Source organism: Aquila chrysaetos, chromosome 2, assembly GCF_900496995.4.
Source record: "Aquila chrysaetos chrysaetos chromosome 2, bAquChr1.4, whole genome shotgun sequence".
Taxonomy (NCBI): Eukaryota; Metazoa; Chordata; class Aves; order Accipitriformes; family Accipitridae; genus Aquila; species Aquila chrysaetos.
The window spans coordinates 38,706,473-38,730,044 of NC_044005.1; the positions used below are offsets into that span (position 1 = coordinate 38,706,473).

At 43.7% G+C, this 23,572-nt stretch overlaps 1 protein-coding gene across 20 annotated transcripts in view; it reads left to right on the forward strand.

Moving 5' to 3' along the window:
• The window catches only part of RAD51B (RAD51 paralog B), a 495,227-nt gene that overhangs the window by 367,244 nt on the left and 104,411 nt on the right, over positions 1-23,572 (forward strand). For 2 of the 20 annotated variants that reach the window (XR_003925823.1, XR_003925825.1), the window contains one exon: positions 22,983-23,101. The exons of 14 other annotated variants lie outside the window; for them this stretch is intronic. Coding sequence is in view for 3 of the 6 variants with exons in the window: in XM_030031079.1 (XP_029886939.1) it covers positions 19,858-19,975 (118 nt within the window). In the remaining 3 variants the exon portion in view is untranslated. Of the gene's footprint in view, positions 1-19,857; positions 22,392-22,982; positions 23,102-23,572 lie in introns of those variants that run through there. 4 more of the 20 variants (XM_030031079.1, XM_030031088.2, XM_030031194.1 and 1 more) reach the window with 3 other exon arrangements.

The window sequence follows — 23,572 nt, forward strand, 5'->3', positions numbered from 1 at the left end:
TTGCAGCTGAGACTTATCAGCCAGAACACACACATGTGGGTCATCCATGGGAACTCGGCAAAGTGTTGGATCAACGAGAGCACTGGGGGGGGAGCGCAGGGCAGCGGGAGGAGCAGGGCTAGATTCTTTTTTTATCATTGTTATTATTGTTATTGTCTGCTCTTTTAGAAAGGAAAAGGAAGAAAGATTACAGCAGCTTTTCTATTAAATGAAAAGATTAGCATGCCGTGGATGCTTTGCTGGGGCGTGATGAGATTTGCAGCAGATGAGTTGGTTGCTAGGCAATGCTAATGAAAAGCAGGCTTTCAAAACTTATGTGCTGTGTGGGCCCAAAAGTTATCTAGCCTCCCTCCTGCAGCCCCCCCCCCCCCGCCCCATGCAACCTCCCAAATATTTATAAAATCCTCACCAGGAACAAGAAAGCCAGATGCTGGGCTGGGCTTTTGACAACTCGCTCTTCCTGAGCTGCCTGGGAGACGCACACGCACGCACACGTGCACGCACATGCACACACACACACACAAAACTTTGCTGATTTTCTTTTCCTCCTTATAAAGGAGGAGGTAATTGAAAACAAAACAACAAACTTTAAAAAAAATTAAATTAAAAAAAAAAGTAAAGGAAGAAGAGTGAGCTCCCAAACCAGCTCGGTCTCCGATTCCGGAGTTCAGTCAGAGTTTACAGCTTGCATGTGTGCGCGTGTGCATGTTGGGGGTAGGTACGTGTTTGTTTTCGATTTCTCTCCATGCGTTTTCAAGCTGGGCTCTAGCTCTTCCCCTCCTCCCGTCCTGCTGCAAGCCTCCTTTCCCTTTCAAGGCCTTCCGACACAATAAGCTTATTTTCCCATGCTCCCTGTGAAAGCCAGGGTATGTGCGTGAAAGCTGCAGCCTCGGAGGACCCTTTTAAATACAGACATTGAATGTTGCTGAAGTTACAGACAGAGTTTCTGCTATTTTTACAAATGACCCATGTCTTCCTCCCCTTCTCAGAAGTATCAGCATTCTTAGATATCTTACCATCTGTCTCTCTCATTTGTTTTTTTTAGTGAATTTAATGTTAGTATGACAGCCTTGAAGACTGATGTTTGCTGCTTGCTCCATATTCTCCTTATTATTGCTCTGGCTAGTGTGCCTCAATCCTAAAGCAAAGTCCTTTCACATCAGCAAAAAAGGATATTTCCATGGTCAGTTCTTGGCTAAAACTGCCAAAGAGGCAGCATTTAACAAGGTCTAATTCAAAATAATCCATTTGAGTCATATAGGCCTGTCATGAAAAAGCAACACTTTGAAGTTACCTTGGGCCTCTAGATTGGGCAGAGGAACCTGTAGAAGCAGTGCCTCACTGCACTGCCCATTTTGTGTTTCACCCGTCCCCTGCCCCAGTATATCACGTTGGACATGAAGGGCTATAGCCTTACTTTAACGCTAGTGTGTATTTTTCATGAATGCTTTTAGGGAGGTAAGAGGTTAGCATGAATTGGAAACAGAATTTAAAATTACTCTGAAGAATGAATATGAGTCTCAGATGGTGGTCCCATAAAGGTAGTCCAAGTTTGACCATTAACGATCTTGGTTGAGGTCTGCAGAAGCCGGTGGCACTTGGCTTAATGAAAACAAGAGCCTGTGGGGGTTTTGTGGGATTTTTTTGTTTTGTTTTGTTTTAAAACACGCTGGAGCAGCTCTGTTTTTCCTGGACTCTTTCTCACTGATGCCAGTATGAATTGCTAACCAATAAGAAATTCCTCGGGCAGCCAGATTTTGTGGGGCTGCTGCAGTGACCTCTTTACACCGTATTTCAGATGGCAAAGGCCTGTATGTTCTTTTTTTCCTTTTCTCCTTTTTTCTACCATCAGCACTGTTTTAATCAGTACTACATGGATAGATGAGAGACTAAACAAAGTTCCTGATCGTGTGTGGTCATTAAAAATCTCAAAGCATTCCCTCCAGAAGTTAATCTTTCAATTATCAGTTAGGGGAATTCAATTTTGCTTCCATAAATTCTTCTGCTGTTTCAATTAAATAGGGATGGCCAATTTCTCTATGCTTGGGAATACAGCCAGCTGCTGTGCACAGACTGTGGGATGACTATTCAGGTAACGCTCCATTATTTGAAGTAAGAATTTTGGTCCTGCAGGATACATTACAGGACGTGTTAGGGAGTGTGGTAAGGGCAAAGCAACCACATGCCCTCTCCCCTGTCCTTTGTCAGGCCTAGCAAAACGCCTGGAGGGCTCCACGTTTTTGAAGCCTGGCTCCAGGCATTCCAAGGCTGCACAGACATGCCTGCGAGGTATTGCTGACCATTATAAAGGGAAACTTATTTTTCACCTTTTTCCTAAGCTGTTGTGTAGTAGTGTCACCGGTGGCCAACTAGAATAAAAAGTGATGTATAAATGCAAAATAGGGGCATCTCTGGAAATTAACATTATCTGATGTTCTATACTCTGAAATGAAAACCCAGCATGTGCCTTTCCCACATGGTTTTGCTGCCATCAGAGTGGTGTCCTGAAAGCCTTGCATGCACATGCCCACTGGGGTCACTCCTTGTACTGCATGTCTTTGCAAGCAACCAGTCAAAGTGCTACAAAAATACTTTGGTTTGTGATGTTAACAGAATTAGGTGATGAATGTAAAACATGGCCGATTTTCATTCACATGCGACTGCATTTTTCACTTTTACACTAGCAACTACTGAATTTTGACCAGTCAGGTCTTACTAACGTGCTGGTCAATAGGAAACCCATTTGATGGTCACCTCTGTGACCTCTGTGTATGCTACACCTTGTATTCATATATGCACATGCAAATATACGAATATATATATGCATATATTCTAAAAGGAAGTGCTAACCCCTCCAGGAAACAGGAGCCAGACCATGTGATTTATCTACATTTACTTGTGGGAGATAAAGTTGGGATAAATCTGGTAAAACATATTATCCTGTAGGCTTCAGGGTGTTTGATTTGTTTAAAAAGTAGCTGACACATTTCAAGTGTGCAACTGAAAGCATGCCTGATAGCAAACTTTCCTTCATAAAAGGCTTGCCTGTGTGCCCGCTGGAGTCAGTGGACTTTCTACAGAGTAAGATAGGGTGCGTAACAGATTTGGGGGTAAGTACTAGCAGATCTATGCAAGCAGAGCAGTATTTGCCAATCAAGAGATAGCAAAACGTTTAATTTTTCCCTACAAGAAATGCTGTGTAACTGAAATTTGCTTTGCTGGATTTCTGGTTCCACGACTGCCACTACCATCCCTACTGATTGTTTGGAGAAGGTCCTCTGCAGATTCACACACACTCAATTGATCATGAATGAAGCTAAGAGCAGTTATTAATCTTACTGCCTGGTTGCACTCTAAACCCCCTTCTAATCCTGCCTCTGTTCTCTTAGACAATGAATGCAGTGAGATGAAGGCAGGATCAATGCCAGCATGGAGCTGCCCTTTTTAGTAGTTGTCGTGGCAGGGTTTTATACATCAGCAACAGTGAGTAGTTCTCAGTGTACTGGAGGGAGAAGGGAGTGAAGATGAATTAAAAGGGTCAGACGTCGTGCTCCTGAAGGGATGGCGGAGTCCCATCCTGACTCTTGGTCTCTGGTGAATTTTTGGGTTCCTTGTTTTTAATGACTGACCTAACGAGACATTACAGCCCTACTGCCCTTTGGAGATCCATGAAGAGCTCAACACAAGCTAAGAAAGGGTGCATTGTGTCTTTGATCCACTGGGCAGTATTTCACAGGCTGGCAGATTTAATAAAATCTCAGAGGAACCTCAGCTCATTTTTTAAGAGGCTTAACATTGAGTTAAAAGTTCCCTTTACTCCTGCATTGTTGGAGACCATTCCCTTCTTGTGTACTGCCAGAGGACCTGCAGGGAATTGGGGCTTCATGAGCCCAGATTGGTTGTAGGCAGCTGGTTGAGACTGGTTAGAAATCTGCAGGAGGAATAGCGGGATGCAAGAAGCTTCCTAAGCCTTTTTGTGTTTCTCAGTCTTTGAAGTCGTCCGGTGCCTCACATGCAGTGTGAAAACTTTGCTCCACACCTGAAAGGAAAACCAAGCTACTGATAAGGCCTTTTGGTCAGTCATTTGAGCTGCATGATATGAAAAAGCTATGTCTTGTACCACTACTTCTAGTAATGTTATTTGTACCGCTGTCAACATTAAGTGAGAATAACTGACTCCACAACTAGAAACATGGACAAGTTCACTATCAAGAAGTCGTTCCCTGATACGGTGTTTATAGAGATAGCCAGAAAGCAAGTATGAAGGTGGATAAGATCTTACAAACATTGATAAATGGATCCTTGGAGCTTCAGATAGTGCCATAGTTTCTTGTTCAAAGCTGCTAATCTAATGAAAAAAGCAAAAGTTGGGGAAGAAGAGCAGAGAGCCATGCAGGCTGGAAGAGATCCACTCAAGCAGCAAGCTTTCTTTGATGTTCAATGCTTAGGACTGGGAGCATTTGGGCCACAAAGCAAATCACTTTGTGCCATTTTGGAGTGCAGACCTAGAGCAGGTCAAAATCTGAAAACTGATGAATACTGAAAACTGCAGAGTTTGTTTTTGAACATCTGATCACTTTAACCACTACTCCGCTCACTTCTGTTATTGTTATGGAGGTGCTGGTTGTGGACTGCATGGATAATTTCACAGCAAGAGTTCCAATCTAAGCCATATGTTGACCCTTCAGTCTAACTTCATATAGAACAACTATTGCTAGGAAAATGTTAGTGATTAGTTTAAGGGAGAGAAAGGATTTTGCTTAGATTTTCAAAAGTGCGGGGTAAATACTTTTGAAGTCCCAAGCACTCAAATATTACCCTTTTTTTGAGACATGAAATACAGGTCTCATGGTATTTCAGTCACCACTAACTCTAAAATAGAATCCTGTACAAACTCAGAAATTCACTGCTAGGTTGCTGCTTACTCCCATGGATAATGCAGGCTGCTGGAGTTTTGGATTTGAAACAAAAATGGAATCTCCACCCAAGGACTAGTAGTTAAAATTTTTATTGTCATTGATTGAAGTTTGGCTTTCTCGGTGGATAAAGGTTTACATACTTTGAGAAGCTTTAACATGAGCAATTAGCCAAAATTGGCACCTGAAATGATTGGAAATGGGGACGGGAACACTCCAAACCCTGCTTTATAAGAACTTTTGCCAATTTATACTTCTCTTGTAATATAGCAGCTGAGGCCCTCCTTTCATTGATCCTTGTAAGATCCAGCAGAACCGTGCTCCATTCCTGCTGGCAGATGCAGATCCTGCAGAGATGAACAAAATACAACCTCCACGGATAAGATAACTCCTTTCTTGAGAGAAGACAGCAGAGGGGAAAAAATGCTTTCAGGAAGAAGAAATTGCTGTTTGGAACTGGTATGTCGGGGGGCACTGTTGAACATCAAGAGAAAACAAAGAAAACTAAATGAACTATCACAAAGGAAGAGGCAGTCATGTAAAAGGCAAAGATGATCTGTGAGATTTTGCAATAGCCTCCCGAGGGGAGCAAGGCCTTTTGCTTGAGACGTTTAAAATTAGACTGGACAGAGCAATGGAAATTCGGCGTACGGGCCCCCTTGGGACAGAATGGATAAGCCACTGGGTCTCCCTTTGCATGTTCCCTTACTCTTTTGTAACTCTTCCTGAATACCTCCATTCCAAGTAATCATTTGTCTTCCCTGGACGCCCATCCTGGCTCTCTGTTCCTCCCCTTTTCCCCTTTAAGAAAGGAGCCGTGTTTGATTCATGGTGTCAGTTATCTTCCAAGCTCTGCGCCGATCCCAGGGGTAGGAGCTTATGGGGCTGATGAGGGTAGGAGTGATCAACTGCAGGCTTTCCTGTTGCTGAGCTTGCTGCAGGCCTGACCGTTTTTAAGACTTCAACAGATGTTTCTGCTTAGAAACTATTGGCATCTTTATGGACTGTTTTTTCCATTCTTCCCTCCCGGCCTGTGTCCCAGCAGCAATGAATTATGTAAGACTACATTCTAGCCTTTTCTTTATTAATATTTCTGTAGACGCATCTCTGAGAAGTACATCTACAGTTCTCTCTCATAGTTTTAGGTGCGTCAGCTTTCTCTTTGACCAAAACACCCACCTACCCTTAAAAACACTTACATGCCTTTTCATCCTCTTGCAGATACAGATGCCAAAAATACAAACACTAGAATCCCAGCTCCTGGCTTCACATTCAAGACATCTCTCACTGTTCATACTGTGGTCTTAATCGATATGCCTTGTGCTTAAAGGTTAACCCCTTTCTACGGAGCTGCCTTTATGTTTCTCTTACTGCTGGTGCTTAACGAACAGTAATTAATAATAAGTAATGGAAGGAGATTTAGAAACTGCTGCTAAAGCTCAAAACAGCTCCAACAAGCATCATCCCCTCCTGGCTTAGTGGTTTAGCTGACAGTTATCAGAAATGAACAAGTTTCAGACAGTCTTGAGTGGAATAAATGCACTGGGCTGTATTATTTGCACTGTTGATAAGCACTTGTAATCCCATAAAATACACGATGCAATGTGTGCAGGGCACCTGATGCAGTCTGGGTAGACTTAAACCTTTTACATTGTACAGCAAAACTTCAAAGCCCAAAACTGGCTAGATTAAGTTTCTTAAAAAGATGATGTAAGTAATATGTGCAAGACCACATGCAGATTACTTTAACTTGGGAGACAGAGAAACTTTCTGCATTGGAAAATTTGGCATGGCACCACCAGACTACTACTTGATTTCAGACGTACTGTAGTAGCAGAAATAAGCTCTTTCCTTCGTTGGGAACACACTACTAGAAGGAGACAGAGTAGTCTTAGCCAGTGTGCCACAGCCAAATGTGGGATTTTCATGCAGGCCTATGTCTAGTTATTACAGCAAAGGGTTGCTGTAAATCCTCTTGATGCACTTAGCAACTGAATTCTCACTGGAAGAAAAGCACATCTTTGCCAATATAATGCTCTCATTGTTCACCACCTCAAACTCTTTTTGTGACTGTGCTGCTCTAACAAGGCACAATGTCATTGCAAGTGGTCCTCTTGGCATTTTATCCTTTCATGAATTTAGTGCTGATATAAAACTGCTGAGTAGATGACTTCCTTTTATTTACAGTATATGTATAGTTCTCCCGTAACAGCCAAGCAAGTTCATGTTGTCCTACACAGGTGCCTCTGCACTAGTTTTGCAGGACTGTGAGGGCTAGAGAAAGACGCAGTCCTTTCTTGGTACCTTGTCTGAGACTGTCCAGCAAGGGAGGCAGTAATACTGGTGGGTGTGATCTGGCTTTGGCTCACTGAGGAGACAAGCTGGACCGGTCATCCGGCCACTGGAGTCCCCCTCCAAAGAGAGTAGAGTGTGGTATTGTTAGTGCAGGCACTGGATGTGGCTCAGCTAGCCTGGGTGGCCTGGGCTCAAAAGAGGGTTCAGCCCTCACTGAAGTCCCCTGCATTTTCCCTCCTGGAAGCAGAGTGGTGAATCTCACCTGGTGAGAGCTGAAACATGTATACAGTAGGAGAATATGAGTTAAACTTTAATTGTCCCAGCCTTTTTCCGCCTTTCAGTAGAAAACCATACTGTAAGGATTGCCAGGTCAGCCAATCCAGCATCTTTTGTCAGTAATTGCTTTTGTGAGAGAGTTGCATACAGTAGGCACTATGTTAGACAGGGATTTTTTAAGTCTTTTTAACATTTATTTACTGGAAGATAAGACATTGCTGATGTGAGCAGGTATTTCCCCTGTTTTGAACAGGGAGTGCCATTGCATTTGTCAACATTTTGTCGGCTGATGTAAAGAAGAGACAAGCTCTGTGCCCTAATGTCTTCAGAGAGCTTGACATTGCACAAACATCTTTGATATACATCCTCACTGCTGCCTGGTTTTACCGTTACTGTTATTTTTAAGACCTAGTTCTCTACTGGTAAAGAGAGTCACATAGCAAAATGGAGAGACAAGTTCTGAACTCAAGAATTCCTGTGCTTGCTCCTTTAGACTGTGCTGTTTTTCTTAGGAGAGTTTAATTCACTTCAGGATCCAGGAGAGCTACGAGCCAAGCTATGAGCCATTATCCACTAACAAAAATCTGCAATAATAGCAAATGGAGCATGTAAGCTGCCTTGCCAAGGAACTTGATGCTTTCTTTTCTCAGAGGTCTCTGTGCTGAAGGTCTCCCCAGATCTCTCCCTGTTAAATATGAAATCTCCTAGCTCCCCAGGGTCCATGACTGACCCCCTGGCTAATGGCTTTTTGCCAGTGCTGTTTTGTATGGTTATATTGTTGGCTGACACTGCATTTTTACAGTTCAGTTTTGTTTCTCATAGTCTTAGAAGTGGCCATTTTCATTGTCAATAAATACATCTCTTTGCCCAGTACACAGTATTCTCCTGGCAGCTTGGTGCTCACAGACTATAGGGAGCTGTAAACAACACTGTTTATACTTTCTGCTGATACCAGAACATTAGCATATAAATAGGGGAGAGATTTAAACAGGCTAAAACAACCCCAGCCTGGCCTATTGGGAAGGGCGGACAAGCTGCTTTTCACTCTCCTTGCCAAGGATGTCAACTTTTCTGTGGGACTATTGCAAGAATGAAGGGCTTAAAGAGATGGGAAGCCTTTATCTAACAAAAGAAAGGTCGATGAGCCTTAGAAATGCAGAAATGGACTGAATAACAGTCCGCCTGTTGGGATTTCCTTGTGAGCCCTGTTGGTGTTAGTGTGGCGATGTGGAGGGAGGGAAATTACTTACTTAAAAATCGCCATTGAGCTGTTGGATAAGAGCTTCCTTTAAAAGGGGACTTACAGTAAAGTGTTAAAAATATGATAATTGCACCTGGAATGAGCATATCGCTTTAGGAAAAGCTATTTCATTTACCTAAAGAAACATGTCATGTGACCTTTAGCATTTTTTTAGCTGCACAGTATTTCAGAAACATGGTGCAGCCAAATACTAAATCAAATAACCTCCCCTATCTTATCTATCTATTGAATTACTAAAATTCCTCTCACCTTTGGCATCAGTGAGAGATAGGCATGAATGCTGCAGTTACCATAAAATGGACTGAGTCCTTTTTTCATGCAGTTGAAGTTTGATTTTATTTTTTGTAATAGAATATGTAAAGCAAGGTTAACAGAAGCATAGAGGCAAGGGAGAAAAGAGGTTCTCAGTTAACAGTCCTTTGGAAACCAGAGACCAAGACAAGGAGAAAGAAAAGCCAGAGATGATGTTTCCAGGTGAGAAAGAGGTACTGTGAGATTTTAAATAAAGCTGTCACATGAAGAGTGGGAGTGAAACTGTGAAACAGAACTTATCTGTGCTTAGGATTTGTTGTGGGCTTTGGTTATGTGCCTCAGCAGCACATAGACCTTTGGAGATACTTCCATTTCAGGGCTGGAGAGCTTTGGCTGGAGCAGCCACTTGCCACATTCTCCTTCCCTCTGCTGGGAGGAGGAATGTTTGCAATGTCGGTTTTCCTCTTCAGAAGCAATGAAATTTTGTGCCAAAAGAAGAAATTCCCACAAGTGTTTTGTACCGTCACCTTTCTCCTGTCTCTGGAAAAAAATGGTTTCAAAGTTACATTCCCAAAACTGGAAGAAACACTATGATTTGCACAGTGTCTACTACACAAAGGTTGCTGCTGGAGTGTCTTGCACAGCCACTGTTAAGTGTGGCAGTCAGAGGGGCACATGAAAAAGAGGAGGAGATGGAAACTGAACCAGCTTTTACTCTATGCCTCTTCCTAGAGCTCTTCATTTGCCACATCTGCATTTGGTCCTCCCAATGCCTTCACTCATGAGCCAAAACAAAGCTCAAATCCTGGAATAACTGGCAGTGATGGTAAAACACAAGTCAAAAGGCATTTTCCAAAACAAACTGCAGTGCACATGCAAGCTTGTGCCTCGGCGGTCAGGAGCTAGTGCAAGCAGGAGGCAAACCTGTTCTTTGCTTGGGGTGCAGGTTGCCAGCAGATAAGTCACTGCCTTTGTGGGGGTAGGAATGTCTGATTGCACACTGCTGGGGTGGGTCCATGATAAAAGGAGACATTTCTGCACTGGGGGGTAGTGGATGTCCCAGAAGGGGAGAGGCATTAGGGGTAGAGGGCTGCAGAAGACTGTATTTCAGAAAAGGCCGTGATCACAGAGCCACCATGTTCTCCCACAGGATTAGTTGCCCTTAGATTAACCTCATTAGCAGTAATTATAAAGTCTGACACATTTTCCTATCATTATCTCCCCTGTATCATGCCATAGAACGTCTTCCTCGTGCTTCTGTCTTTTTATCTATCTGGTAGATTAGAGACCAGAGTTTTTTCACTGTGTTATCTCTCAAGCTTTTTTCCTCCAATGTAAACTGGCACAGGATACATTGCAGTGATCGAAGTTTAGTATCTCGCTTTTGTCGGGCAAATGTGAGATGAAAATGACAGCTAGTTATTGTTCAGAGAGTAACCTTAATACCACTGAGGATAAAACTGTGCTTTGTCTTTGGGTTGGGATTCCAGTCCCATGGGCTTTTCCCAGTCTTTAGTGAGCATGGGCCTGGCAAAATGCTCTCCATCTTGTGGAATTCCAGGGCCTCTGTTGGGAAGGAGGTGGCTAGAGCACCACTTTACTGGTGGCTTGAAGGAAAGGTTAATAAAGTATGAAGGTGGCCTGTGTTCAAGGCAAGATGGTCAACCAAAGACTGAGCAGGAGAGAGGAGCTAGGAAGTGCATATGCAGCTCTCAAAGTTAGTTTATTTAAAGGATGTGTGTGCCCAAAAGACAGAGCAAGGATTCTGTTCAAACCTGGCAAATGTGGAAACTAAGCTGAGATGCTCTTTGCTAGTGTGGGTCTCTAGCACTGGAACAAGAGTGAAAACGAACCAGGGATTGCGGTAGTGGAACTAAGAGAGCTGCTTGGCCATACAGTCCTTATGCTGGATTTAAACATCCTCTGTATTACAGTGGACATTCTTTCTTCTTGCACCCAAAGATCAAGCAGAATTAAACCAGAGCAACACTGTAGGCATTAAAAGCCCAGGATGGAGAGATGATCTCTGGAATTGAGCTATATTAAATGTTCCCTCTTGCTCCATACACTGGGTTTATGTATATGCAACAAGATTAACTGGAAGTTCGCCCTTCATCAGTTTAGTTGCCACTTGTAACCTAGGCAGGTCCCATTTGGTCTCCCTCAAAAAAAAAAAAAAATGTTGATAGGCCCTGTTGTATATAGTCCTCTCACCAGAGGGCAATGAAGTCAAGTCTCTTAGTATAGGACTGTCCGCTATCACATAAGCAATGCTGCCTGTGTGCCAAAACCCAAAGAACACCACCTGACTCGGCAACAGTATTTGAGTAGAAAGGTGGCACTGGGTCAGGGTGACTCCAGCACAACAGGTGGCATACAGATAAGCAGGCTGCCCCAATTGTCCGCAAAACAGCATGGGATACCAGTGGGAGGATTTGGCAACAGTCACTGCAGGAGGAACTGGCATTTGCACCTACTTTGCGGGAGATAAACTTATCTGCATCTCAGTAAATCTGCTTCCAAAGTGGCTTTCATAGCCTGCATTAATAAGCCAGATGCATTGCAAAAACAATGGGGTCTGGAGGCAAGACGCTTCAATTCAAAGCAATTGAAGTCAACCTGCAGCACAGCTCAAGTGCAGAAAAGCTGTGACGGACAGAAGGCCTGCAGGAAGTGAAATGGGAGGAGAGTTGAGCATGAGAGCATGAGCTGCTGCCAGTCCTTGGAGGATTTTAAAGAGGGCTGATTTGAATGGATTGAATCAAAAGTGAATGGAAGAGGCTAACCCATGCAAAGAACTGCATTTGTAATGTCTTCATTTTTCCGTTACCTTTCCTTATTCTCTCTAGAGTGCTGCTATTGCATCTCGCAGCACTAAGCAGCTCAGCCAAGGACTGTCATTTGGTATTCCAGTCTGACCCAGTATTTTGCAGGGTGCCAAACAGCCACAGTGTAGATGCCTCAACCCTCCCCCCAACCCCAACACACAGAGAAGCATCTATGCAAAGCCTTACAAAGCCTTTCAAATGCCCTGCAAGCGGGACAATGATAGGAGGAAATGAGATCTCTTCTCGGATTTCAAGAGTCCATTTAAAAATTATGCTGTGTGGGTGAACTGGGGTTCTCACCAGCAGGCTTGGGGAAATGAAACTTTTGCTTTTGGGTACTAGTTTGACTTTGATCCAGGAGGCCCATCACAGCTACTATTTAACATTTGACTTGGACTGTTGGAGGAGAGTGTGTTTGGAGGGACCCTGACTTTCTGTGAAGCCCTGCGGCCAGGTTGCAGCTAAATCCCAGCCTGTTCGAACAGTCGATCCCATTTCTCATCAAAGAAGGCTGAGAGCATGATAGGGTACGAAGGATCAGCTCCCACTCCTTCGTGGAGCAACTGAGTGGCATGCCACCTCACTGTTCTTGCTCATACCTGTGCTGTGGTAAAGGATTTCAGAGTCCGGAGCTATCAGTCCACCACCACGCATGAACACAAAAAGTGTATTTGCTATAAGAGCGCTGGCCTGGGAAGATGGCGGCTTGGCCAGGCTGAGCTTGGGTGCACCCACTGTGCCATCCCTCCCTCACCAGTTGATAAATACTCCGCTCCTTCCCCCACCCTCCTGCCCATTTTCCACAGCAGAGAGCAGACACAAGGGGACCCTTTCATCTTGGCACATCCCCTTGCTGATTAATGTGATGCAATGTTCCCACAACAACACTATGCCGGCCATGTAATTAGGCGGGAGATAATGAATGCTTCAGAGACTATTCAGGCAGCAGTGCCCGCCTCCCCGCCGAACAAGCTCCTTTCTCAGCAGTGAAGCCAAGTGGAAGGAGAGGCAGCAGAAATGCCATTGGTGCCGCACTTAATTGTGCAGGAATCAGGGGCTCTCGCAGTAGAAAAGAGAGTAAGGGCCGGTGTGGGAGAGATGGGCAAGTGGGTCTACTCTGGTATCTCGGGGCCAAACTTTTTATTGTGTCTTTTCATGTCTTTGACCTTGTGGCAGGAGAAACCTTAAATGTGCACATCTCTGGCTTTGTATGTGTGCGCCGTTTTTGTTTCAAATCATTAGGGAAAGCCATCATTTAATAAGCATAAGAGTCTGTCTTCTCAGTAACCCAGAGGCAAAGATGCTGGTGCTACTTAGTGGCCTTTGAAATGTGGGAAACACACTGGGAACACAATAGGCTTATTCTCTTTTAGGGGGCTTTACAGTTAAGCTGCCATTGTCTGGCTAACATTAGCAAGAAAGATACTCCCCTTTCTCTCCGACCCCTATGTAGACTCTGAGAAAACAACCAATTGGTTTAAAATGCACTATCCAAATGCCTTCAGATCACCGGAGAATAAAGCCAGCAAGGAGCTGAAAGTCTTGTCTGATCAGCTGGAAGCCAATGAATCTACTGTCAAAGGTCTTAGCAGAAATTCAGTCCTCTGCTTAAATTGCTTTCTGGAGTTTTTTGTCATTTGTTTGTTGATGCAAAATCTTTTTAAACTTCATACCTGAGCATACCACGTACTAAATGTAGGCACTGCAACCTGTTGTAAGCAACTGGTAAAACTCATCATAAACTGACTTCAGGAGTTATAAAAATAAAAAGGTAACTGAAGTTTTGCGTTAAGCGCAAATAGGCAGAAAACAGCTCCTGGTGATAGTGATGAAGCAGGGAAGCTCAGTTTGTATGTGGATTAGGTTAGTTTCTGAGCAAAAGGTCACCGGAGGGTGGAGTATATCAGAAAGAGCAACTTACAAGTTATAAAATAGAACAATTCATATGCACGCTTATATTTAAGCCTGCTTCACTCCAACAAGCTCTAAAGCCATAACGTGCCCTTTTGTAAATAAGTACGTTCCCAGGCAGAGCCACTGATCACCCTACTGAATTAAGTGACAGACTCTTTTGTGCATCCCTTCTTGAATGGCAAATGGATGCAAGTTATATTATTCTATTGCTTAAACCCATTTTCTAATCAATTTAGTATATAACGTACACTGCGTATCACTGCTGCACATTTTGACTTTGCATCAGATGATACACAGAAAATTTGTAAGCTTTCCTAGTATCTACAGTGTCAAGAAAACAAGTTTCCCTGAGAAGCTTTTCATGTTGCAAAGTAATAGTAGAGTTGTGACTAGGAAAAAAAAAAAAATCTGGCAGGGAGAACAGCTTTTACAAAAGAAAATCAGTTCCACTGACATCTTCACAGAGCTACCCAGTGGTATGCATAGTCATGTGTCTCTGTGTCATACAAACACTGCATTCGTTTGTGCCATACCATTGCATCCCAAAGCAGATGCACGTAGTCTCACTGTAACCCTCAGATCATGTGTCATCTCTTTCCCCTCCCTCTGTCACATGCACAAACACGGCCTACAGGCTCTATGTGTGAAACTGAGAAGGGAAATAGGTGACACGTGATGTGAGGGTTATGCTGCTTCTAAAATTGTTGGTCAGCATTTTATTGGTGTCAGGGACTCAAAGGCTAAGAGGCAAAAGAAGTGATATTAGAACTAAGGAGCGTGGTTGTTAGTGCCCCAAACCGAGAAAGAACTCTGTCCTGAAAGCAGATTCAAATGTTTTCCTTCTGACTACGCTGTTTGCTGGCAAGGAATGCTCTAGCACAAACTTAGGTTAGTACTACTCTCAGTAGCATGATGTCCTCCAGAGGAATGTAAAGTCACTGTCAGCATTGAGTCTGATTTGTAAACTGTATCTATATTGATGAGTGCCATTCCTATAAATCAACCAGGCTGAGGTAAAGGTATTTGATTCTCTTACTGACAGCTTGAGGCAGCATCTTATAGCAGCAAACATGTTCAACAGGTTTCAAGAGGAAAGAGCACAAGCACAACTCCTGCAGGATCTATGAGACCAGCTTGCTCTCATAAAGTAAGATATCTCCTTGTGATCTGTTTTTCCCCTCTGCCTAATCTGATAGCAAAGCAAATTGCATCAAACTCCAGCACGCACTGCACATCTGGGGGTGGATTTTCCAGCACAAAAGCCATTCAGTCCCCAAGGGTTCAGTGACATGACCTTTCTCAGGGCAACCCGCAAAGAGATTGGCACTTCTAGAATTTTGTGATGTTGACAACATCTGGAGTTCAGTTGTCTCTGGTAAAAAAAAATATGTTTTGCTTCTGCTGGTCACAAATTTATCCCCAGGTTCACCATTCTAATTTCTGTTTAAAGCTGGATTCAGCCAAGAAATGAACATAAATTTTCTTGGAAACTGTCCCAAAGAATCTGCCATCTGAACTTCAGAACACTTTGCTGCTTTACTTGCTCTTGACAGGCTCTGAAACCCATCCAGATCTCTAGCTGGGATGGAATTTCTTTTGCATCTTTTCTACTGGCCCAAGTGATGTGAGGACCATCCCAGTGAAACCCTGATACTGTAGTAGCAAGGAACCAGGTACGGGAAGAGGTTGTCTATGTGTCCCTTGCTGCTACTATAACAAGGAAGGAGTAATGCAGCCACCTACACTCCCAAATTATGCTGAAGCTGGACCATATTTTGGTCTCTTGTGGCTGTTACAGAATAAACCAAAGGAAAAGTTAGGTAAGAGTAGTGATGCTAAGTAGCACCAAGATCACAGAGCCTTTGCTAACTAGTTGACTTGTTTCTTCATAACTTATGCTGCAGCTTGTGTAGACCGATAGGCTCCTGCAGACAGACAGAATACAGAGTGTTAAGTCAATAGGGTAACAGTTCATATTCACTTTTCATTTGCTGTGCAAGCCCTTTACTCTTAGCTGTTCTGGCAGAGCAAAAGGGGTCTACCAGCAGTTTCTGGACTCTTTCAGGGCTGAGGAGTCCCAAGACTGGCACAAGAAATTGAACCAGGAGAAGAGGGCACAGCCAAAGTACTTCTACTCTCCAGCAACCCTCAGCAGCTAGGGCAGTCTTTCGGCACAGCTCAGAGCAGGTGTGGGAACATGTGCCATTTGTGCCAGGCACGCAATCCCGGAGTGCATGGCTGTAGGATGACAAGTTTGCTGGGAAGTGGGAGAGAAAAGGGGGAGCAGCAGGAGGCCTGGCACGGAGCTGAGCTTAGTCCTGACTCTGCACACCAGCTCTGGCATCGGTATAGTCCTGGCTCTGTGCTCTCTGCCCTCCCATGCCCAGTGCAATACTAGCCACATGTGAAACTCCTGCTGACTCACACCGATGGCCTGGAACAGTCTTGGCTTCGCCTGTGTTCAGTTCTCTGTGCAGCACAGCGTGGTCATGTTCTTGTACAAAATCCTCTCTGCTAAGTGTCGATGTCTATCGCTGTCCTAGCTTTGTATGTATGCCCATTCCCCAGCTGAAAAATGTATTTCTGGCCCACCTACTACTGACTTCTTCCCAGGATAAAAATTCCCAGCATAAAACTTCCCCACTTTAAAAATGAGTTGGAGTACCCTGGACCAGGAAGAGGGCTATGGGAAAACAACACAATGGCTTTAGATAAGCAACCAAGTAACCAGCTGTAGGGGGGGGTACAAAAGGGGGGTGAAAGCAAGCATATAGCCTGCTTCTGTGTTTGCCAGCCACAACAGGCAGCTGTTTTGCCAGTGCTGAGAACTCAGAAATAAGGGAACACTAAAGAGTTAAAAAGGTTTTCAGGGAAGGCGGGCTGGTGAGAGAAGGGGGGAAAAAGGAGGAGCAATCCTCTTGTGCACAGACTTTCCAGAGCCTCCAGAGATCAGTAAGCCCCAGGGAACCACAGGCCTATGCATAGGATGCTTTTTTTTTTTTAGATCTGTTTTGATTTAGATGTTTGGGATCTAAATAGATAATGATTTAGCCTAAAATTGATGTATGGTGACAGGATATAACTTGTCATAGCAAACAGAACTGCAAGGAATGACCGAAATTCAACCCTCAGACTCAGCCTAAATTTCAGTCTGATAGCAAGGGAATCTTACAGTCATATTTGGAGACAAGCAGTTGTTTGCTCTGAGTCATTAAAATATTTGAGATCTGAGAAGGTACCAAAATAGCTCAGACATGCACCTATACGTGTCATACTTACCCACATCTTACTGGTCCCTGGTAGCTGGCCTTTCTCCGGTTTAATTTCATCTCATTACCCAAAGATACGCCCCTTGTGTATTTGTTTTGTTAATGAAATGCTGGCTCTATTGGAATATCAACTCTGTAGGGGTTGCCAGGACGTATAAAAAAGAACAGCCATAAACTATGTTCATTATTATTGCAGTGTAATGCCAGGTCTAGTACTGCTTCCAGAAAGCAGGAGAGGGAGAACAGAACTTAACATGTCCCTGACCTGTCCAGAGGGACAAAACAGAGAGCTTTTATTTTATTTGTTTCTACAGTGACTCAGTCTGTAGTAACTGGGTTAAAGTCCACTTAGAAACGAATACAACAAAAGGCCTCCTGTTAGTGCTGGACATTTTCCCTCTTCAGATATCACTAGAAGGATTTAAAAAAAAAAAAAAAAAGAAAAAAGAAAAAAAGCCCTCCAGCAGAATGCAGGAAACCACAAGCTTATGGGAATGTAGCAGTACTTTGGAAAGGAAAACACTGCCTCAGACTTTCATCTGCAGGGCTTGCTTCCCCGCCCCCCCCCCCCCCCCATTTTTTCCTTACCTTCTTTTCATCTCCTTACAGCTAGAAGCATTTGCCAGGTCAACACAGAGCCTGGAGAAAAGGCTGGTGGGGAGAGCAGTTAGGTTGCAGGAGGTCGTTGCCAGATCCCAGACAGAGAGAAAAAAAATTGGCTTGTGCAGATCACTGTAGTCTGCAAGGGGGCTCCAGCACAGAGGGAGCGAGCTTTGGTGCAGCTGGAGCTTGCAACTTCAAGGCCCATAGTTGCTTGCCAGACTGAGGGTCTTACTGGGGTCAGAACCTTGGACCCTACAGGCCATACTACAGCGGGAAAAAAAGGCATTTTCATAATTTTTATTTGGTATGTCTGGTCTTCTTTTTTTAATGTAGCTTAATGACATCTAAGTAACAAATTACATAATGTTGTCTAAGATATAAAAAATATCCAAAATGCTTTCTTCCTTTCCTTCTAAGTATTGTCATGGCATACCTGTGTTTTCATTATAAAGCAAACATTTTCCAGCAAGCATTCATTGAATTTCATTAAATTTCACTTCAGCATTTTCCTAAGGAATGTGAACTGACAGTAACAGAAAAAGCATGTTGAAATTATATTTTGCATATAAGAATGAGCACTTTATTGAATTTTCCAAAACTTCCCTTTCCCCTCTCAAAAAAAAAAAAAAAAAAAAAGCGACCCCAAACCTGAGGAAAATTGCAGCTATCTACAATGAAATGGAAAAGTGGAGTTAAATGTTACTTCTTACCTATAGCTTTAGCTATTATTGTGATCCTGGTTTGTACAAAAGGATATGTGACTTTTTGTTAGGTGGGCTTTATGTTTAACCTAGATGTTAGGGATCTAGGTTAGATCAGGGAAACAGCTTGGTGAATGGTGTAATGAGCAATGTGTTGGGTGTAAGGGAGGAATGGGAATGCATAGCCAGAGCTGGACCACCTAAGCCAACTGTTAGTTTAATTTAGACTGCTGCAGAACCATAATCTCAAGTGGTAAGCTTTTGAGTGACTTGGCCAAGACAGCATAGCACATAAGTAGTTACTTTATTTAGTTAGATGACTGATTCCATACTGAGTTATAGAAGTTTGTATTTTGTGTGTTCAAAATAAATAGGTAAACAGATTCAACCTTGCCATGCCTATTTCACTGAGAACCGATGACATCATGCAGAAAATTCACGCTTTAAAATGTATTTCCATCCTTCATACTAAATGAATCAGTTGCTTCTAGCAGTTGGTACCCTGATATACACAGTTTCTCCTTTCTAGGTCATTGGGGCCAGTTTCCATTTCAGATAGTGATGAGAATCAAAAATCAAATGGCTGGTTTTCGCTCATGTGAAGTGAGTTATTCCAGATCCTAGTGGACAAATGATCTTCTGTAAAACCTCTAAATTTGGCTTCTTTATTAGCATTTTCATTAAAATAATCAAGTTCAAATATTCTATCTTCTTATACAAAGTCTCCTGTCTTAGCCTTCTCTAGCCTGAAGAATTTGAGTTCTCCCAGCTTGCTTCAGCCCCTAACCATTTTAGGGTCCTTCCACTGGACTTCACTTGAGCTTGACGATGTCTTTCTTGCACTGTATGCCTTTAAGACTAGACACAATATTCCAGTGTTTGTTAACTAACACATGGTTAAAGGCTATTTTGTCTTTACTGTGATCACAGCTAGTCACAGTTGAAAGCATGTTTTAAAACCCTGTCCAGAGCTAGAAAATTAAGCCTGACTAGCCAGGACATTTTAAAACCCAGTTGGGACTACTTACACTGAAAAATTCCAACATCTTACAACATGTGCTTACTAACACACTGTTCAGCACTCAGAGTAGATAAGAAGGGGGTCTATTCCTACCTGGATAGTTTTAAGTCCGGATCTTAGGAGTTAGCTGTTTCAGACATCATTTTAAATGTAGCAGTTAAATTTAGCATCATCCCAGTAAACAGATGTTCTAACACAAAACCATCTTCTAGTGTAAATGGGCTGACTTGGAGCATGTTTGGTAGCCAGTGCAGTTTATTACATGATGCACTTTGATCTTATCCTTACACATCAACCATCCAGATGGAAATGGAAACATGCTGCTAGTTCATAAGGGAGAAGGCTTGTACAGCTCTGGCTAATGGGGGGTAACTGGAGCATGTCAGTCTCTGCCATGTTACATACAGAAAGGCACATTCGTTGCTTTTTAAGGTCCAAATCATCCTTGATAACCAGCACTGCCAATAACCTGTGTTCACAGGGAACACGGAATGGATAACATTCCCTGAAATTTGTTTCAGGTTCAGAGCTTCTAACTCCACCTTCCTGAGCCTCGAGAGAGAAGCATTTTTCCTCTGCTCCATCTGGTACGGCACTCTGGAAAACTTCAGCTTGGCCCACACCCTCCTCAGCCCCTGAACTTCGTAATTTTTCAGCTGCCAGAATCACTAACTGCCCAGTTTTATGTAACTCCAAATATCTGCAATGGAGCTGGAGAATACACACATGGAGGAAGTTTTGTGGCTTTTAAGCTATGCCCAGAAGTTTGCCTTATTTTTTTTTTCAGTGGGAGGGGGAAGAGGAGGAATGCAATAGGGGTATACACAAGACTGTTCAAAATAGAACGGAAATTCTGTCTGCTGTGAGGAAAGGTGTAGGTTTGCTTTTGAAATCCCCCTCTTTTTGGAAGGGCCCCAAAACACATTTTGGGGTGGGGCGGGGTTGCTGTTATATTTGATAAGTGTAAATACATCAGTAATAATTTTTAGAGGCTTTCAATTCTTCGTGTTTGTTGCCTGTTGCTCTAAGGGGCCAAATCTAACTTGTAACAGCTATTGCCAATGTCTGTATAGCCAAAAGGGACCCATGGTTTTCCCCAACACAAGCTAACAGCTTCCCAGTTGAATGCTGTACCTGGGCTTCTGCAGCCAAGCAAAGCAAACGGACATGCAGCTTTTGTGGCACTTGAAGCTTTATACTCCAGTACCACAGAAAAAAATGGCAAACACTCAGAGAAGTCAGGCGGGGCAGGGAGGCTGGCATTTCTAGGGCCCATAACTCCCTTTTCCCTCATTGCCTTTCAAATTGCTAGCAAAGCCCAAGTCAATTTTTGTGTTTGCCGTTTCAAAATAAATATGTTGTGGTGGTTTGTCTGTGTGTGTGAAAGAGAGCAAACTGGAAGAATGAGGCTTAAGCACTGTAATAACAAAACAGCAAACAACCTATCAAGCCAGGGACAACCCTGCAATAAACTAGCGTATCCAGACCTGTAATCACAAGTGACCTAGCAATAACAAATCAGTGCATGCCTATGGGTGTGGGAGAGAGATGAGCAGAAGTGAAAGAGATACATTCCCAGAAGAGCAGAGAAAGAGAACAGAAAAATTGAGGTGTGGAGGAGATAAAGAGGAGGAGTGTGCACTTTGAGTGTGTTGTTTGTGCATGTACATCCTAAGCAGTTGAAGTTAAAACTTTCTTCCTGTTTCCTACAACATGCGGAATTTCATGCTTCTGCCAAATGTTGAAACAGGAGCAAAAATCAGCATCAGTTCCTCTTGAAATAAAATTAAAACTGCATGAGAACAGCAAACTGTTAACACAGCATCCAAGTCAGAGTTATTATCTGCAGGCCAGTTGTGCCAACGGTCTGTAGCGAGAGAAGCTAGAGGTAGGAACCACCGCAGTCATAGGAGGATGAAACTAAATGAATAGCAAAATGGAATCTTACAGAAGTAAGCTGTCACTAAGGTTAGTTTTAAAGGGATGTGGTTAAAGATAAATAACAAAGCGTGCATAGCAGAGCTATGTTAATGAATTGCAGTCTTTCCAGTGACAGAATCGGAGTCCTTACTCAAGTCAGATTGTAGATGTGGAGCTATGATGCTCTTGTCATATAACTGAAAGGTGTCAGTCTTCTCCCAGGTTGCAAGACTACCTTCTTGGATGTGAATGAAATGGAGCTTTTGGTTAGGACAGCTATGTCTCTCCCAGGGACAAGGAGTGACTGAAACAGCATGAGAAGAGTGGACGTGCTTACAAATGCAGCGATTTGTGACTGTGTATCCTCTGTCCATGGGAGAGACAAATATGTCAGTGCAAACAGAATTACTGCTTCACAGTCCTTAGTGAAAATTTTTTTCTGCAACCCCTTTGGGATCCTGTTGATGTACAGCCTGTGTGCTGCAGGCTGAATTGGTTCCTGAGTGCACTTAGTATTTAGAGACATCAATAGTTTAGGGCTGTCTGCCACAGCTTCATATAGTGTGATTGGAGCTTCTGACCTCTCCAGGCTCTAATTCCCAAAAAGCAAGGTACTGTGATGCAGGCAGAGAGAGCACCCAGCTGTGGAACACCCTACACGTTGGGGTATGACCATGGACTCCAGGGATAGCCTTCCAAAGGGACTGAGATTAATGCTTGGCAAGGACAGGAGTTATTTTACCAAGTCCCACTTTCTTATCAGATGTCTTCACCATGTTGATATTGTGAAGCCAGAGAGGTTAGGGGTCTGAACAAACAATGTTGTTACTACAGCAGTCCTGCTTGCTTCCCAGATCTTCTCCTGGCTGTAAGGGGCTTGATGAGTTGTTGGGTCTCTGGCATGTAACCAGAGTCCCTCACTCAGTGCTGTTTGGTGCATCCTTAGTCAGTGCCAGGCTCAGAGGGCAATAGACGAGACTCAGGAGGCTCTAATGGAGGTAAGGATGATGCTGGAGTTTACAGCCAAGGTCAGGGACAAGAGAGCAGCCCATCTTTGGGGGAGTGTCCTGGTTTCAGCTGGGATGGAGTTAATTGTCTTCCTAGTAGCTGGTACGGTGCTATGTTTTGAGTTCAGTATGCCAAGAATGTTGATAACACTGATGTTTTCAGTTGTTGCTAAGTAGTGTTTAATCTAAAGTCAAGGATTTTTCAGCTTCTCATGCCCAGCCAGTGAGAAAGCTGGAGGGGCACAAGAAGTTGGCACAGGACACAGCCAGGGCAGCTGACCCAAACTGGCCAAAGGGGTATTCCATACTGTGTGACGTCACATCCAGTATATAAACTGGGGGGAGTGGGGGTGGGGGATCGCCGCTCGGCAACTAACTGGGTGTCGATCGGTGGGTGGTGAGCAATTGCACTGCGCATCATTTGTACATTCCAATCCTTTATTATTGCTGTTGTCATTTTATTAGTGTTATCATTTTCATTATTAGTTTCTTCTTTTCTGTTCTATTAAACCGTTCTTATCTCAACCCACGAGTTTTACTTCTTTTCCCGATTTTCTCCCCCATCCCATGGGGTGGGGGGGTTGGGGAGTGAGTGAGCGGCTCCGTGGTGCTTAGTTGCTGGCTGGGGTTAAACCATGACAGGGAGGCCAGAAATGGTTGTCAAGTTCAGACTGGGGAAAGGAGCAAATGGATGTGTCTGGTTTTTTCTTTTCTTCCAGGGCTGACTTGGGAGGCTGACTGAAGTCTGACCAGACACTGAACCTTGCACATTCCAGCCAGGGCACTGATCAAAGCTGGCCAGAGACATTGGTTGTGTGGAAATGGGAGGTGGTACCCTGTGTGTGTTGTCATGTTAAAGGTTTTTTTCTCTCTTATCAAATTTGGGCAGTGCATTGGCATAGGACTCCTTCCCTCTCCACCCTGCCCAGGCCAGCCGGCTCAAGGCTCTAGAGCTTGGCAGATATGTTTTGGGCTGGGTACATATCAGCAGTGTCCTCCCTCTCTTGAAATTCTTAGTTTTACTTGAACTGCTGTTGAAAGAGTGGAGTTATTTGTGCAGAGGATGAGGAGAACTGTAAAGAAAGAGGAGGTTGAGAAGCGTGGCTTTGAGCACACATCCAGAGCTACTCCACAGAGGGTGGCTGGAATGACAGAAATGACAAGAGTGGCGGGCTTGTCTTGTGGTGCTGCCAAGGGGCAGAGGGCCAGAGCCCTTGCCTCTCCTTGAAATTGCACGGAGAGACAAGCCCAGGATCCCTTCTGCCCTCCATTGTGGGATGGCTGTGTGAGGATGGAGAGGTGCATCCCA